This window comes from Carassius gibelio, chromosome A6 (assembly GCF_023724105.1).
Source record: "Carassius gibelio isolate Cgi1373 ecotype wild population from Czech Republic chromosome A6, carGib1.2-hapl.c, whole genome shotgun sequence".
Lineage (NCBI taxonomy): Eukaryota > Metazoa > Chordata > Actinopteri > Cypriniformes > Cyprinidae > Carassius > Carassius gibelio.
The window spans coordinates 4671899-4689461 of record NC_068376.1 but is presented as its reverse complement, the minus strand read 5'-3'; the positions used below and the strand labels follow the sequence as shown (position 1 = coordinate 4689461).

The following is a 17563-nucleotide window of genomic DNA, read 5'->3' as shown; positions in this document are numbered from 1 at the left end:
AAACATTCACTGTCACATCGAAGAAAATCTATTTTAAATACAAATACTGTATTTTCCGGATTATAAGTCGCACTTTTTTTTCATAGTTTGGTTGGTCCTGCGACTTATAGTCAGGTGCGACTTATTTATCAAAATTCATTTGACATGAACCGAGAGAAATGAAGCAAGAGTTCACATTACCGTCTGCAGCCGCTAGAGGGCGCTCTGTGCTGCTCAGTGTCCTGTAGTCAACACTGAAGACATAGAGCGCCCTCTAACGGCCGGAGACGGTCATGTTTTCTCTTGGTTCTTGGTTCTAAATAAATGCGACTTATAGTCCAGTGCGACTTATATGTTTTTTCCTCATCCTGACGTATTTTTGGACTGATGCGACATACTCAGGTGCGACTTATAGTCCGAAAAATACAGTAATGCAAAATAGTGATTCACAGCTGTTAAGAAAATGAAACGGACAGTTCATCTGGGCAGGTGTTAATCTGGACCCTGGCGTGTCCAGACAGAGGAGGTCCATACCTGATATACAGCACCCCCGAGGCCTCCACCCTGCGCTGCCAGCCGATGGGCACCTGGACCAGCTGACCTCTGCCCTCTACACCCGCCCTCTCCTGTCCTCCATTCATCTTTCTGGATCAGTGCAAAGCTGCTCGTGAGGGATCACACACTGCTCTCTATCCCGACACAAAGTCTCATTCTGACGCTCAGAAGAGGGAAGACGGAGCACAATGTTCCTGAACGCGAGGTGGATCTGCGGCCGGACCGCAGCGAGACGCTCACAGCGCTGCCCAGAGAAAGAGCCTCATTACTTTGTCACTCGATGCAGACAGGAACTCCGCTGCTAGTGTCTGAGCAATCAAAGCCATGAGAAAAGAGTCTGAAAGTGCTCCTGATCTGGACATAAAAGCTCCTCAAATGACTAAACACTTGAAAACAGTTGCAGCTCCCAGCAGGCAGTGGGACCCGCAGGTCAGGGTCGGGTCAGGGTCGGGTCAGGGGTCAGGCGTGGCGTCTCTACAGCAGACAGCGCACCTCACGATCTTCAGACATGCTGCTCATCATGGACCGTTTAGCTGCAGCTCTCGCAAATTCATGGTTCCTAAAGAGAGAAAGAACAGGTTATAATCTGACCACTTCTAGAAATATGTGAGACCTCAACACTCAGAGTCCAGAGCTTTCTTCCACAAACGCCTCAGTCATCAGTCTCCGGATCCTTTACAGTCGCTCTGACGCAAACATGTAAACCTTCATTAGACAAAAACTACAATGTGTAGCTGCTCAACACATAAGGCAATAAACACTGACTGTAAACAACTGTAAAATAGAAGATTTCCCCCAAATGCTGCTTTAAGTCAAACACTAATCACACCATCGAGACTTCAGAATGAAACGGTCAGGAACAAAGTGTCTGTTGGTCAAATGTTTGGATAAAAAAAACAACAATAAACGTTTAATCCTAACATCTATTGAAAAAATTGCAAATCAAACTAGCATGCAGAATTAATTTAGCAGACACGCTAATAATCAATCGGTCATCAAATAATTTGCAGTTCTGCATCTCTCACACTCAGGAGACAATCTGCGTCCAGTAAAGACACGAGGGGCTCTGAAGAACTACACACACACACACACGCACACACACACACACACACGCACACCATTTTTTTCAAAATCAGAAATATTTGTCATTTCCTGCAGAGATGCAAATCACCTGACCATTAATGATTTCTCATTCAATTAATTGTAAATTAAAAAGATAGACACTACAATAAACTTCACAGTCTCTGTTATTTACTTCATTAAGTATTTTATCATATTGTTATGATGTACTTTATACAGTGAATGACTCAACCAAAGAAGAATCATCAAACGCTCTGTAGTTGATCACAGTACAGTGACCTGAATATATATATATACACACACATATATGCACTAAACAACATACATGTGAGCCCTGATTGCTCAGCACTGATCCGTCTATGAGAGATGAAACCAGAGCATGCAGATGATGCTCAGCCGACCTTTATAATGTGAACAGCACGGGTTCATAACACATTCTAGATTTCAGCACGATTTCAAGAAAGGTCTAACTGAAGTCATGGATGAATTTCAGCTCATCTTATAAACAGTGATTTTAATCAGAGCTCCTCTATTCTGAAGCACAAACATCAGGAACTGAGACGTTGGGAATTCTGGTCTGACTTAGGAGTGTGTATGAGATCTGACTTCACTCCAGAGCATCAGCACTGCAGTGTGAACAGGTGTGAGTCCAGATCAAACAATCCTCACAGCTGGACTGACAGAGACGAGGCCGGACTACAAAAACCAGCAAAGACTGAGATCCCTGTGTCACAGTGCTGCTGACTCACTACAGGACTGAGCGAGCCACACACACACACACACACACACACACACACACTCTCTCTCTCTCTCCCTCCATCTCACACACACACACACTCTCTCACACACACTAACATCACTCATGAAGTGTACTGCACTCTCATGTATGATGTTGTATGGTCTGCTGTCATTTCACTTGACTTCGGGAAGTCATGGCCTAGTGGTTAAAGAATTCGACTCCTAACCCTAGTTTTGTGGGTTCGAGTCCCGGGCCGGTAATCCCACTACTGCGGTGCCCTTGATCAAGACACTGAACCCCTGACTGCTCCCCGACGCCGCAGCATAGATGATGCCCACTGCTCCGGGTGTGTGTGTGTGTGTGTGTGTGTGTGTGTGTGTGTTCACTGCTGTGTGTGTGTGCACTTTGGATGGGTTAAATGCAGAGCATAAATTCTGAGTATGGGTTAGCGTACTTGGCTGTATGTCATGTCACTTTAAAATAGTTGCAGTGGTTTGTGAGCTGATGTTGTGTGTGTGTGTGTGTGTGTGTGTGTGTGAGAGAAAGAGAGAGAGACACACTCCAGGTGCTGCCCACCTGTCATTAACATCATTAACATGAAAGGATGAATATAACCCTTCATAAGATCATTCCCATCATGCCTGTCACATTCACCCGCTGACTGCTAATTATGGATCCTGTCTTAAGCTGCTAACCGATTTACAAACCGACTGTTCAATAATGCTAGTTTCGGATCTGATCAGACAGATTCACTCCAGAAGATGACTAATCTAACTAGTTACAAACAATAAGTGCCAGATAAATTTGCTGCTCACACTCGTGTGTATGATGACAAACAACAGCTCTATCACGTTCACAATCACTCATTTCTGCACTTCATGACGCCAACACAGACCCCGAGCAGATGAAGCGAGGCTCGGCTCTGGATGAAGCTCCGGGCTCATTATGGCTGCGGGTGAATCCCAGCGCGCGCGCGCGCACGCACACACACACACACACACACACACACACACACACAGCTAACTGCTAACCTACACGACACACGCGCAACTAAAATACACTCGCGCACACAGAAGCTCACGCGCCGCACGCACGTACCTGCTCGCGCGGGCCGGAAACTCTCCTGCAGCGGATTTACACTCAAATGTGTCTCCGCGGCCGAAGCGCAGCAGCAGCGGCTCAATCTACCTCATAACACCCGCCACAAGCCGCATTTCTGTCGGCTGCAAGCTCCCGGGAGGACAATAACGGAGGGCGCGTCCGCTCGGGTTTGTTTCGCAGCGACTCCGGACGTTTAAAAATCAAAACAAAACGGCCAAAAGCATCAACACATCCGCTGCTCTTCTGCGCTCGAGATGGAAAGATGGAGCTCCGCTGTGCGCATGCGCCCCTCACAGCGACCACAATGCACCGGGGCATGACGGACGAGCTCGGCCGTGCAGCCTACAGAGGGTTCATACTGTACCAAACGTTGCACAATAAGGCAGAAGTGGGGTTTATTTGAAAACATCGCTGAATATAAAGAAGTGTCCTATTCCATGCAGGATCAGATATGTACAAAAATGGTAAAATGCAAATAAATGAATAGCTATTAAAAGTACTCTAGTGACTGCAGGAATAAGAACACAATGATCATTGATCAAGTTCTGAATGAGCTTATATAGTCATTTGATTGTACACAGCTTTCTACTTATATATTTCTTGAAACATAGAAACATCAGGGCGACAAATGTAATATAGCAGTAGAACGTTTGAGATAAAAAAAATACTGTCTGATATCATGTAAAAAAACTAGTGGTTCATGATAAAGTCCACCCTTTCTGCAATGCTAAGTGTGTTTTATTCATTCGGTTTTCTTTGTTAAAATTCTCGATCAGATGATGATGTGCAGAAGAAGAATGCTAGGACCCTTCCGTTCAGTGGGCATGGTGTTCGAGAGGATCATCTGTCAAACAGCCATTCACAACAGAACAGTGATCATATAAAAACATTGAGAATCTATCCATATTTCATTTGAACTGTTCACGGATCGTTAGACGCTTTCCATGGGTGACTACATGACACTGTATTGCTATCTGTTCGCAGGCAGAGATTTCGTTAGGGTTAGGCGACTGAAGAGAAGAGCTCAGGTGCGTCTGAAGAGAAGGGCTCAGGTGCGTCTGCGTCAGGAGCTCAGACTAAAGAGAAGAGCTCAGGTGTGTCTGAAGAGAAGGGCTCAGGTGTGACTGAAGAGAAGAGCTCAGAGAAGAGCTCTGGTGCAACTAAAGAGAAGAGCTCAGGTGCATCTGAAGACCTCAGGCAAGACTAAATGGAAGAGCTCAGGTGCGACTAAAGAGAAGCGCTCAGGTGCGTCTGAAGAGAAGAGCTCAGGTGCGACTAGAGAAGATCTTAGGTGCGTCTTAAGATAAGAGATCAGGTGCATCTGAGGAGAAGAGCTCAGGTGTGTCTGAAGAGAAGAGCTCAGGTGCGTCTGAAGAGAAGAGCTCAGGTGCGTCTGAAGAGAAGAGCTCAGGTGCGACTAGAAAAGGGCTTAGGTGCGTCTGAAGAGAAGGGCTCAGGTGTGACTGATGAGAAGACCTCAGGTGCATCTGAAGAGAAGAGCTCAGGTGCATCTGAAGAGAAGAGCTCAGATAAGAGCTCAGGTGCATCTGAAGAGAAGAGCTCAGGTGCGTCTGAAGAGAAGAGCTCAGGTCCAACTAAAGAGAAGAGCTTAGGTGCATCTGAAGAGAAGAGCTCAGAGAAGAGCTTAGGTGCGTCTGAAGAGAAGAACTCAGGTGCGACTTAAGAGAAGAGCTCAGGTGCGTCTGAAGAGAAGAGCTCAGGTGCGACTAAAGAGAAGATCGCAGTTGTATCTGAAGAGCTCAGGTGCAACTGAAGAGAAGAGCTCAGGTGAGTCTGAAGAGAAGAGCTCAGGTGCGTCTGAAGAGAAGAGCTCAGGTGCGTCTGAAGAGAAGTGCTCAGGTCCGACTAAAGAGAAGAGCTTAGGTGCATCTGAAGAGAAGAGCTCAGAGAAGAGCTTAGGTGCGTCTGAAGAGAAGAGCTCAGGTGCATCTGAAGAGAAGAGCTCAGATAAGAGCTCAGGTGCATCTGAAGAGAAGAGCTCAGGTGCGTCTGAAGAGAAGTGCTCAGGTCCGACTAAAGAGAAGAGCTTAGGTGCATCTGAAGAGAAGAGCTCAGAGAAGAGCTTAGGTGCGTCTGAAGAGAAGAACTCAGGTGCGACTGAAGAGAAGAGCTCAGGGGCGACTAAAGAGCTCAGGTGTGTCTGAAGAGAAGAGCTCAGAGAAGAGCTCAGGTGCGACCAATGCTGCGTGAACTCAACCAATAAGAATGTTTAGCGCCCAAGTCCTGCCCCCGAAAGTTCCGGAACTTTGAAAAAGTACTACCTCAGTAGCAGGGCATTTTTTTTACCCGGAACTTTTAGTTCCTGGTTCCTGCGGTGGAAACACACTAAGTTCCTAGTTCCTGGGTAAAGTTCCTGTGGTGGAAACACGGCATTAGTGTGTGTGTGTGTGTGTGTGTGTATGTAATTGTGTTTGAGTGAGAGAGCTCAGGTGTGTTGTGGCACAGGTGTGAGCTTCTGCAGGACTGGGTGTGTGTTAGTGAGTGAGTTAGTGTTAGTGAGAGAGAGAGAGAGAGAGTGTGTGTGTGTGTGTGTGTCTGAGTGAGTGAGTTTGTGTATGTAAATCCGTTTGAGTGAGTGAGTGAGTGAGTGAGTGTGTGTGTGAGAGAGCTCAGTTGTGTCGTGTGTCCTTGTGCAGATGTGAGCTTCTGCAGGATTGGGTGTCTGTGTGTGTGTGTGTGTGTGTGTGAGAGAGAGAGAGAGTGTTAGTGAGAGTGTATGTGTGTGTGTCTGAGTGAGTGAAAGAGAGCTCGCAGGTGTCGTGACGCAGGTGTGAGCTTCTGCAGGACTGGAGGGAGAGGTGAGTCTCTCATGTTTTCACACTGAACGAAGGCTACATCCAGATCTCAGCATCAGAACTGTCTCTCAATCCTGTCACACTGGAAAACCTCTGACTCAGATTCATGAGGCAGCTGACGGTCACATCCATCAGATTTCAGTTTGTTTGTTTGTGCCCATGTTCATGCAGATAAATCACAGTCACTTCTAACTTTTAATTCCATCATCCCTCAACATCTGGTAGACAAACTGAAACCTCTGGGCTTCAGCACCCCCTTGCGGAACTGGTTGCTTGATTTCCTCACTGACAGACCTCAGTCAGTACGGGTTGGACAGAATACCTCCAGCGTCATCACCCTCAGTACAGGCTCCCCTCAGGGTTGTGTCCTGAGTCCTTTGTTGTTCACCCTGATGACACATGATTGCTTCCCTAGGCATGTCACAAATCACATCGTGAAATTTGCGGATGACACAACAGTGGTAGGCCTCATCAGGGATGACAAGGACCTGGCTTACAGAGAAGAGGTGGAGCAGTTGGCGGGCTGGTGCAGAGATAACAGCCTGATCCTGAATGTCGACAAGACCAAAGAACTCATTGTCGACTTCAGGAAGAACCAGCCCAGCCATGCTCCACTACTCATCAACAACATAACCGTGGAGGTGGTTAGCAGTACAAAGTTTCTGGGGGTGCTTATCACAAACGATTTTACCTGGTCTGTAAACACTGCATCACTGGTGAAGAGGGCACAGCAGCGGATGTACTTCCTCCGGAGGATGAGAAGAGCCCATCTGCCCCCACTTACCCTCACCATATTTTACAGAAGCACCATAGAGAGCATCTTGACCAGCTGTATCTCAGTGTGGTGTGGAGGCTGTAGTGCCTCTGACTGGAAGGATATGAGAAGAGTGGTGAGGACAGCAGAGAGAATCATCGGCACTTCTCTTCCCTCCATTCAGGACATTGCAGAGAACCGCTGTGCATCTCGGGCCAGAAAAATCTGTAGCGACTCCTCTCACCCCCATTATGGTCTGTTTATTCTGCTGGCCTCCGGAAAGAGGTTCCGCAGCATGCGGTGTAGGACCACCAGGTTCTATAACAGTTTTTTTCCCCAAGCCATCAGACTGTTGAACACTTAGAACACTTTGTTGCATTGACATTTACACTGTACTGAAACTGTGGCCTATGCAAACGAAATTTCGTTCTGTACACACTTGTTGTATACTGAATGACAATAAAAGTCTGTCAATTTTCTTCTCTGTCAATCTTCTCAATCTCTTACACACTCATTGCACTCATTCCACACTCATGTGATGTGACAATGTGACGTGACATACAGCCAAGAATGGTGACCCATACTCAGAATTCGTTCTTTGCATTTAACCCATTCAAAGTGCACACACACACACACACACACATTTATACTGCGGCGCCCGGGGAGTAGTCAGGGGTTCAGTGTCTTGCTCAAGGGCACCTCAGTCGTGGGATTGCCGGCCCAAGACTCGAACCCACAACCGTAGGGTTAGGAGTCAACCTCTCTAACCCTAGGCCACGACTTCCCTCATAGTCAGATGTGATCCTAACCCTAAGCATTCATGACAAACAGCTCCTGAACTTTTTTTTTGGCACACTACAGCAATTAAAGCTGCGGTAGGGAACTTTTGACGCTCTAGAATCACAAAGGTACTGGGTTACTCCGCCGCGGTACCCCCCAAGCAATCTAAAATAGTCTGAATATAAACACTTATTATAGGTGCACCCTAGTGATTCAGGACAAGCCAAAAACACAGTTTGGAAAATGGATTAATGGTGTACTCACTTATTATATACACTTTTCTACATTTTGAACACAAACAAAGTTACGGACCGCAGCTCTGATTGGTTGATTTATTACCGGGAGTGGTCTGTAACTGCAAATGGCAATAGGACACTGGGAGGAGCCAGAGGAGCTTGATTTATACACAGATTATCTGTCTCATATTCTACTGTCAGGACATAAGGACAGGTTTAATATGTAAAAAATATTTTTTCAAAAAGGTTCCCTACTACACCTTTAAATAAATGAATTTATTTAAATTGTATTTAACAGGTTGGTGCTCTTATATGTTAACAGAATAAAGCTATGTAAAAATACATTGCTAGCATGGATTTCTGTCATTTTCCCAACTTTGTCAATCAAGCAACAACCATAAACTTTCTCAGGTTTTTTTTTTTTTATTATTATTTTTTGACTGCCCACTGCTCCGGGTGTGTGTGTGAGAGTGTGTGTGTGTGTGTGTGTGTGTGTGTGTGTGTGCGCGTGCTCTTGTTTTTGTGTCATATCAGGACACAACTCTGTATAATGACATGGGTATGACACAGGTATTACAAGGAGAGGGTGACTTATGAGGACATAACCCATGTCCCCATTTTTCAAAACGCTTAGAAGTCGTGGAAGTCGTGGCCTAATGGTTAGAGGGTAGGACTCCCAATTGAAGGGTTGTGGGTTCTAGTCTCGGGCCGGCAGGAATTGTGGGTGGGGGGAGTGCATGAACCGCTCTCTCTCCACCTTCAATACCACGACTTAGGTGTCCTTGAGCAAGGCATCGAACCCCCAACTGCTCCCCGGGCGCCGCAGCATAAATGATGAACACTGCTCCGGGTGTGTGCTCACAGTGTGTGTGTGTGTGTGTGTGTGTGTGTGTGTGTGTGTGTGTGTGTGTGTGTGTGTGTTCACTGCTCTGTGTGTGTGCAGTTCGGATGGGTTAAATGCAGAGCACGAATTCTGAGTATGGGTCACTATACTTGTCTGAATGTCACTTCACTTTCACCTTCACTTATAAATCATGCAGAATGAGTTTTCTTTTTTTTTTTTTTGAGAAAGTAAAAATGCACAAAGTTTCCTGTGAGGGTTAGGGTTAGGTGTAGGGTTGGTGAAGGCCAATAGAATATACAGTTTGTACAGTATAAATACCATTACGCCTATGGGATGTCCCCACTTTTCACAAAAACAAAAATCGCAGAATCGCAGGCTTACTGTGTGTGTGTGTGTGTGTGTTCACTGCTCCCGGTGTGTGTGCACTTCGGATGGGTTAAATGCAGAGTACGAATTCTGAGTATGGGTCCCCATACTTGGCTGTATGGTACGTCAGTTTTTTCACTATAAAATCCCGATTAATTATCAGTTTCTAGTATCGGTCCGTTATCCTTTGTGCGCATGCGCTCTGCATCCCTCATCACTGTGACGTCACGGAGCTTCATTCTGTCAAGATGTCGTTCGGTTTTGCGGATGATATCAGATCAGCGTGATTACAGCGACGAGACAGCTACAAAATCAACCAAACCAGAAATCTGTGACATCAACATTTACTATGGAGCTAAAGAAAGCCATTTCTGAAAGCGAAGCCACGGTGAAAACATACGGCGCGCTGCAGGAGACACACCGGAGCAAAGACAAAGGTGACACACTACAGATGTTCATGTTATCAGATATCATAGAAGTCTTATTATCAGATATGATTGTAGTATTATTATCAGACGCGACACGGATCGTGTTTTTGAAGGTCATCGATGTATTTATTTAAGTGACCCTTTCATTTTAAAACGTGCATGTGTTTCTTCAGCTTTTTTCACACGTTCTCTGCTTTATTTAATCATTACACTCATAATGTCCAGCTGTGGACAGAACATGATTTATGTATTGTATTGTCATTTTTATGATGCAACATATGCCATCTTCATTACATTCATCAAGGGTGTTTAATAGCAAACTGTGGTGGAAATGTCTCACATTATATCCCAAGCGCTTCAGTAACATATTGTCTTGGTAAAACGTATACTAATAACTTTAAATAAAAAAAAACTTTTTGTGGAATTAATGGCATTTATAGTGGTATTAAATAAAGATTTCTAAGAGAGAAAATCATTTCACAATAAATCATCTATTTTCAGCTCAAAGTTTAGTTCCAACCCTGATCAAAGATCTTTAAAGTGTCCAAGATAGTTTAACCCCTTTACTGTCAAACATCGCCGACGGCCCCAGTTTATTATTGTTTCACTTTCACAGCACGTTAAACATCACTGTCTTACTTGATCTGGACAAACTGTGCATCAACTGAAAGTTTAAAGACTCTAGCTTTGTTGCAGTGACAGATATTTAGTGATTTATGTCAGAAGTGCAAAATAATAAATCCGTATTATGCCACATTTTGAATAGAAATTCACCACTCATTCATATTCAGTCACGTCAGCAGCGGTTTATTTGTGTTCACATATACTCACTGAACAGCGTCAATAAGGATTTATAGACCAAAGATGCATATCTACGGAGATATATGGATATATTTACTGATGTTTACTTCATATTTCTTCACACAGAATCATCATTTCTATTCATTTCCACTGATTTACACGATCTGATCTGATGATAAATAGCCTCTCCCAGCCATAGACAGTAAAAGAAATGGACACAGCGACCTCATTGCAACTCAATTTAGACAAGTGAAGCCCATTTTTAGCGTTTTTTAGCACTTGCAGACTCAAACTAAGCTCGATGACGTCAGCAACCTGTCTGACAGATGTAAATCTTCTAGTAGCTGTGCGTGCAAACTGCCATCGTTAATCTTGCAGAGACGGCGAGCTCGAGCGGGGAGTTCTTTGTCGTGAGTGAGCAGGAGTAAGTATTCTGATTAATTATTTTGTATAGTATTTTAAAATGTAACGCCAATAAGCCATATTAAGTTAATTGCCTGCGAGCTTCTCCTCCTGTCTGTACGGTAATGCGACAGAGAGCCGTGGTTGTGACGCAATCGTTAGCCTATTTTTACAAAAACTGTTTGTACGGGGCCATAATGTAACATAGAAGGTAATGGAGCCCTTTATACATTGTCGTGTATCTTTAGAAATAAATAATGGACAAACGGAGTCTTTAAATTCTTCAGATGTAAAGTTATTCTCTGTCAAAGTGACGCCAAAATGAATGGGAGTCAATGAGTATGCTAACGCAAGTGAAGTTCTGCTACAAGATGGCGGCACCCACCCGACTTCAACTTCCGGTCGACTTCCTTGCCGCCTGCTCCCAGCGATCTGTGTGTGTTTGCTTCAGTGTACTTGAGCTGTGACCCAGACAGACTTGGACGTTCGACTTGTCAATCTAGCAGTCACAAAGCCGGACAGCGTCAGATCGTGTCACATGGTTCGAGAATACTTCCTGGTTCATATCTGCTCACAACAAAACTGAAACACCTCTGTACACACGAAATATCCGAATAATAAACCCGCGATTACGATAGGAAAGCTTGGTATGAGATTTTCTTGAGATCTGGGGCATTTTATAAAATAAGATAAAAAATGTACATCGGAAATGCTAACTTTTGCAGCGATGAAAAAGGCTACAAATAGCATATTTTAACAATAGTAAATGACCAAATTTCACCCGTGATCGCAAAAGGATGTTATTACAAACACTCGATCGGGGTTCAGAGTGAGTTTTGAGTAAAAGTGTACTAATATTTTAATAAATTGTCTGATGTAGCTTGATGCTAATGTTAGCTCTAATGCTAATAATAGCAGGTGCATTTCTTCTTCATAATGCATTTCTGTCACAATAATTCACGTAAGGTCGTAAGAAAATGTTTTGTTGTATTTTTATAGTAAGACTTTTGATAAATAAGGGCTAAATGCAAACAGAGACTGAAGTGAGATCGCTGCTTTGGAAACATTGAAATTCCACAAAAAAAGGCTGATAAAGGTGGAATAAAAACAAAAGAATAATGATAAAGAATGATGCGGAAAATGTGTAATACCTGGCGGAGGTGTGAAAGACTCGTTTGGTGAGAACAATAGAATCATGAATCAGGGAGTTTTCAAAGCCAACACACACACAGAGCACATGAGTGTTTACATGTGAGATCTCACAGAGATGACGAGTGCCATAAATCAGATTTTATACAGGCTTTCATTTTTGCCTCTCTTTTCGTTTCCTTTTTTAACCCAAATATTTTATTTCCACTCACCTCTAACTTGACACCACTGATATTTTCATGCCCACAGTAACAATATTATTTCTACAGCCTCAAGTCTTCTTATGACATACTCTTTTACCAAATTAAATATTTAAATATTTTTCCACCGTAATATTATTCTCTTTTTTTATCATAACATTTGTATGTGGATGCACACATCTGAGACTCACAAAGAAGAGCGCACAAAGAAAAAGACGGATGTATTACTGAATATTTGAATGTAATATGAATGACTGAATGAAAATGATCCCAAAATAAAGGAAATGACTGACTGCTTAGAATTCATAATCAGTCATTCCTAATGTTAACGGCCTCTGACCTCTTCAAGGTCATAACGGATCAGAGAAGAATATATTGTGTCATAAAGAGCTTTATAATAGCCACAAAAAGATGAATTAATTACTAAATATCTCCACCTGTGTTATCCTGAGCAGAACTGCAATAAACATCACCAAACACTGATTCACACACACTCAGACTCGATAAAGAAACGTGATACAGCAGTGACATACAACACACACCTTACAGTGAACGAACCCTGAGAAAACTGCTACAAACTCAATCACGCACACATACACACACACACACTCACTCAAACACACACACACTCACTCAAACACACACGCACACACACACACACACACACACACACACACACACTCAAACACACACACACACACACACTCATTCAAACACACACACGCACACACACACACTCACTCAAACACACACACACACTCACTCAAACACACACACGCACACACACACACTCACTCGTCGTCTGTTTGTGCCCAAGGCCAGATGGACGTGTCCATGGCTGAAAGCTCCAGGTCTGCAGTCGAGCTCGAGGCAGAGATGGTTCGGATCCAGCGTCTGCGTGAGGTTCTGGTGAGACGCGAGTCCGAGCTGCGCTTCATGTGAGCAGCGGCTGCATTTACTGCATGTATTCAGAATAAAACGCTCAAATTCTCCTCTAAATTCACAGTTCTGGAATGATGGACTCTGAGCAACTGGTTTTCTCTCATGTTTTTCTCAGGATGGACGATATTCATCTCTGCAAAGACATTATGAAGCTGAAGCAGGAGCTGAGGGAGATAGTGGCAGTGCCAGGTGACACACACACGCACGCACACAGACACGCACACACACACACGTGAATGCAGGTTTGCCATCATGTAACAAGCAGACAAATTCAACTAAAGTGAAGGTGAAACGTTGTGCTTTCCCTCAGTTTATTCAAATGTTTAGGTTTATTTTATTTTTTTTTGCATTGGGGCACATGTGAAAAGCATATATTAATTTGCAATAGAAATAGTTCAGTGAAAGCCCAACCCATGCAACTGAGAGGTGAGTGAGCGGAGAGCGGCCGAAGGATGGAGTGACACATGACCGCAGACACTGCTGAGCTACATCTTAGATTGAAAATCATGTGTGTGTTTTCATCTAACGCACAGATGCAGAGAAGACTAAGAAACATCATCACAGAGAAGAGAAATTAATCCAGGAGATTCATCAGCTGGTGCAGAGGAGAGATTTCCTGGTGGATGATGCTGAGGTCGAGCGTCTGAGGTCAGAGAATAAAGTTTATTAGTGACATTAGTCATCAAATGTACGTTTTTGTGAGATTTTTCTGGTTTTCTCTGTCTAACAGGGAGCAGGAAGAAGATAAAGAGATGGCCGAGTTCCTCCGACAGAAGCTCAGTGTTACACAGAGTAAGTGTTTTCACAGCCGTCTCTCAGATGCGTGTTTCTTTTTACACTGAAGGAGAGATTTGGGATGTTTCTGACACGAAAGTGACATGCATGAAGTACACACAGTAAACACTGAAGAAAGTGATGAAACTAAATGTATATTTGAGCTCAGAACAGAAAAATACTCCCATTTCACTGCTGGTTATATATGCTATATATCATTTTGTATGTGACGAATAAAAATCTTGAATCTTGAAAAAAAGTCCAAGTGACTGTAACTCTTTAGTCTCTCTCTGTTCATACTGGCCCTTTCTGATTGGTTTCCTGATGACTGGGCTTTTCTTTTCTTTCCTTTGGAGAGGTCAGTGGCAAACAGGTTAAAATTGAAATGATTTTATGTTACAATGCAGTTGCGGTATGAAGCACATGACTTGCGTGGTGTTCTCTGATTGGCTGTGTTTCTCTCCGCAGGAGATTTGAAGCCCAGAAGGACTGAACCTCCAGCCAACAAACCCTCCATCAGCAGCAGCAGCGCGGCGCTCGTGAAGGACTGCTGCGGAGCCACTCAGTGCCTCATCATGTGAACACCATCACCCACATCCAACAGAACTAATCAGATTACCACAATTTGATGAATATAAGTTTGGGAGCCGAGCATTAAAAAGACGTTGAGCCCCTCTGTGACTCAGGAGGAGCACGAAACATCCACCCGAAACACAAAACCCTGCTCAGAGAAGCATTTGTTTATTCTTCACTGTAGCGATACGAGTCACGAAGAATCACATCAAACAGAAACTTAGTTAAGAAATGTGAAATAACACTGTTGTGAGTTTCCGGTGTATGTTAGAGGCTCATCAGAAGGGTTACACACACTTCAGGATCCCCTGTAAAAATCAATCACTCAGTAATCATGACTGAATTCATATTTCATGGACAGTTCACCAAATATTCCTCTTTAAGGTCTGAAAGTGATTCTGACATTTGGGGGTTTTGTTACTCTTTTTCTATAAAAAGGAACATGTTCGTGAACACAGAAGTGGATGTTCGTGATAAATGTGCATAAACATGCTCACTATGTTTGGAGTTACTGCATTTCTTTGCCTTTTGAAATGTAGTGGTATTTAAACGGCCTGATGATCAGACATAATCAGACATAAACTGAATCTGAATGAAGCAGGACATCAGCTCGTGAATATTCTGTAAATAAAGTATCTTCCTGCAGTCTGTTTCTGCTTTATTCAGTGTTTAGAAAGCTGCGGCTCTGATATTCACAGCATTCAGATGCTTCTTATTTATACATATTTGATTTTCTGTATCTTTGCTTTTATACACACAATGTCATCAGCTCTTCAAACTAAACGTATGAAAACATGCACGGCAAGCAGATCCATCCATTTGTTTGAATGTATAACTTTACTTGGAAACACTTTACAATAAGGTTCCATTTGTTAACATTTTTAACTACATTAGTTCATATGAACTAACAGTGAAAAAAAAAATCTTAAGCATTTATTGATCTTAGTTCATGTTAAATTCAACGTTTACTAATACATTATTAAAATCAAAAGTTGCATCTGTTCAAATTCATTTCCGGTCCGGGTGTTAGGAGCACAGATCTCTCCGAACGAGCTGACGATCTCAATCAACAGGCTCGGTGTCGTCTCTGTAGAAAGGCTGTTCTTATGGTGCAGTCAATATGACAGCGCACGCCAAGCATCCACTTTAAGAATTGAAATAAATAGATTTACAACATTAAATGGGGGGTGAAATGCTATTTCATGAATACTGAGTTTTTTTACACTGTTAAAGAGTTGGATTCCCATGCTAAACATGGACAAAGTTTCAAAAATTAAGTTGTACGTTTGAAGGAGTATTTTTGTTCCAAAAAAACTCTTCCGGTTTGTCACAAGTTTGGGAAAGTTTTTTTCGAGTATGGCTCTGTGTGACGTTAGATGGAGCGGAATTTCCTTATATGGGTCCTGAGGCACTTCTGCCGGAAGAGCGCGCTCCCGTATAGCAGAGCACTGAGAGCACAACAGACTTCACTGATCAGAGCGAGAGCGTCGACAAATGTCACAAAAGGAGTGTGTTTTTGGTTGCCAGGGCAAGACAACCCTGCACAGATTACCAAAAGAGAAACAGCATTAAGGGACCAGTGGATGGAGTTTATTTTTACAGAGCATCAGCGGAGTTGTGCAAGTGTTTGTGTTTGTTCCCTGCATTTCGGATTGCACATCGTTTATTTCTTAAGGATAATGCAATCCCAACGGAAAAGGGTCACGATCGTGTGTTGGAACCGCAGGCGGTGAGTAAAACTGCTTCAAATATCTCTGTGTTGTTAACTTAGCTATCAGCACATAAGCACATCAAGTAAACAACATGCGATGTTGTCATCAAACTGCACTTTCCACATGTACAGTTAAAAAAAAACAAAAAAAAAAGACTACATAAAGTGGAACTTAGTCATTTTCCAAAACCGCTAAGCAAATATATACAGTTTCAGTACATACCACATAGAGACACCTTCGCTGATGCTGCTCTTGTTAAATTTCAGCCTCTGGATCTGTGTCACAGCTTCCACACGCTCTCAACGCAAAATCCTACTGGCGCTCGTGATTCTTTAGCTCCGCCCACACGTCACGCCTCTAGGCGCTCGTGTTTTTCCGGGAAAAATCGGTACAGACTATCTTTCTCTTATAAATATAATAAAAATAAAGACTTTTTGGAGTTATGAAGGATGCAGTACTACTCTATAGGTACTCAAGATTAACAGGATATTGAGTGAAAACCAGCATTTCACCCCCCCTTTAAGAAAACGGGGGAAAGAACCGTTTCTGTCAGACGTGTCTGATTCGTGAACCGAGGAGCTGATGATACTGCGCATGTGTGATTCAGCGTGAAGCAGACCGACACACAGAGCGTCTGAACTGAACTGATTCTGTGCTAGTGTTATGAGCGCGGGTAAACCGAAGGCTTGAATCAAGGGCAATCATCGCCAATGACGTCATTACGTCGAGAGCAAAAGAACCGGTGAACCATTTTCTTCAACCGGTTTATTGAATCGAACTGTCAGAAAGAACTACTGTTGATCCGAAAACAGATGCAACCGGTTCTTGACTCGTGAACGAGTCATTATCTGGCTCAGCTCGGTGTTCATCTTCAGTCCTCTCTTCACAGCAGTTCAGTCAGTCACTGTTTGAGTAAATTAATTACTCCGGGATATTGGTTTATTTGAACTCAGAGGGAGTGTCAGTCACATTAAACAAGTTAACAGCTTAAGTCATTTGTGGATTAATGCGTATTAGAGACGCGAACTGTTTAAAACGATTGAGTTCGATTTGGTGAACTGGTTCAAAAAGATCCGGTTACATCGAATGATTCGTTCCTGAGCCGGATATCACAAACTGCTTTGTTTTGAACTCTCTCACACAGACACGGAAGAGAAGACAATGCTGAATAAAGTCGTAGTTTTTGCTATTTTTGGACCAAAATGTATTTTCGATTCTTCAGAATATTCTAACTGACCCTCTGATGTCACATGGACTACTCTGATGATGTTTTTCTTACCTTTCTGGACATGGACAGTAGACCGTACACACAGCTTCAATGGAGGGACTGAG

At 43.3% G+C, this 17563-nt stretch overlaps 2 protein-coding genes across 3 annotated transcripts in view; one reads left to right on the top strand and one right to left on the bottom strand.

The window, feature by feature from the left end:
* LOC128015329 (methyl-CpG-binding domain protein 5) overlaps positions 1–3740 on the bottom strand; it is a 28135-nt gene extending 24395 nt beyond the window's left edge. The window contains exons 1-2 of the mRNA XM_052599067.1: positions 3452–3740; positions 514–1093 (exon numbers count right to left, since the gene is read on the bottom strand). Of these exons, the coding sequence (XP_052455027.1) occupies positions 514–620 (107 nt within the window). The 5' untranslated portion in view covers positions 621–1093; positions 3452–3740. The remainder of the gene's footprint in view (positions 1–513; positions 1094–3451) is intronic.
* A 5739-nt stretch (positions 3741–9479) lies between these two features.
* Positions 9480–15164, top strand: LOC128015130 (bMERB domain-containing protein 1-like). Of its 2 annotated transcripts, none has more exons than XM_052598815.1 (6): positions 9480–9687; positions 13048–13168; positions 13288–13361; positions 13706–13820; positions 13903–13964; positions 14415–15164. In XM_052598815.1, the coding sequence occupies exons 1-6, from the start codon at positions 9600–9602 to the stop codon at positions 14525–14527; spliced, it is 573 nt and encodes a 190-aa protein (XP_052454775.1). In that variant the 5' UTR covers positions 9480–9599; the 3' UTR covers positions 14528–15164. The 2 variants fall into 2 exon arrangements, with proteins under 2 accessions (XP_052454775.1, XP_052454776.1); XM_052598816.1 differs by having other exon boundaries at positions 9556–9687; positions 13053–13168.
* The last annotated feature ends 2399 nt before the right edge of the window (positions 15165–17563 follow it).

Bases quoted from the DNA above. Each gene is read 5' to 3' on its own strand.
- LOC128015130 (XM_052598815.1), top strand. From the start codon at position 9,600: ATGGAGCTAAAGAAAGCCATTTCTGAAAGCGAAGCCACGGTGAAAACA. The intron at 13,169-13,287 runs GTGAGCAGCGGC...TGTTTTTCTCAG, and splicing joins GAGTCCGAGCTGCGCTTCAT to GATGGACGATATTCATCTCT. The intron at 13,965-14,414 runs GTAAGTGTTTTC...TTCTCTCCGCAG, and splicing joins GAAGCTCAGTGTTACACAGA to GAGATTTGAAGCCCAGAAGG.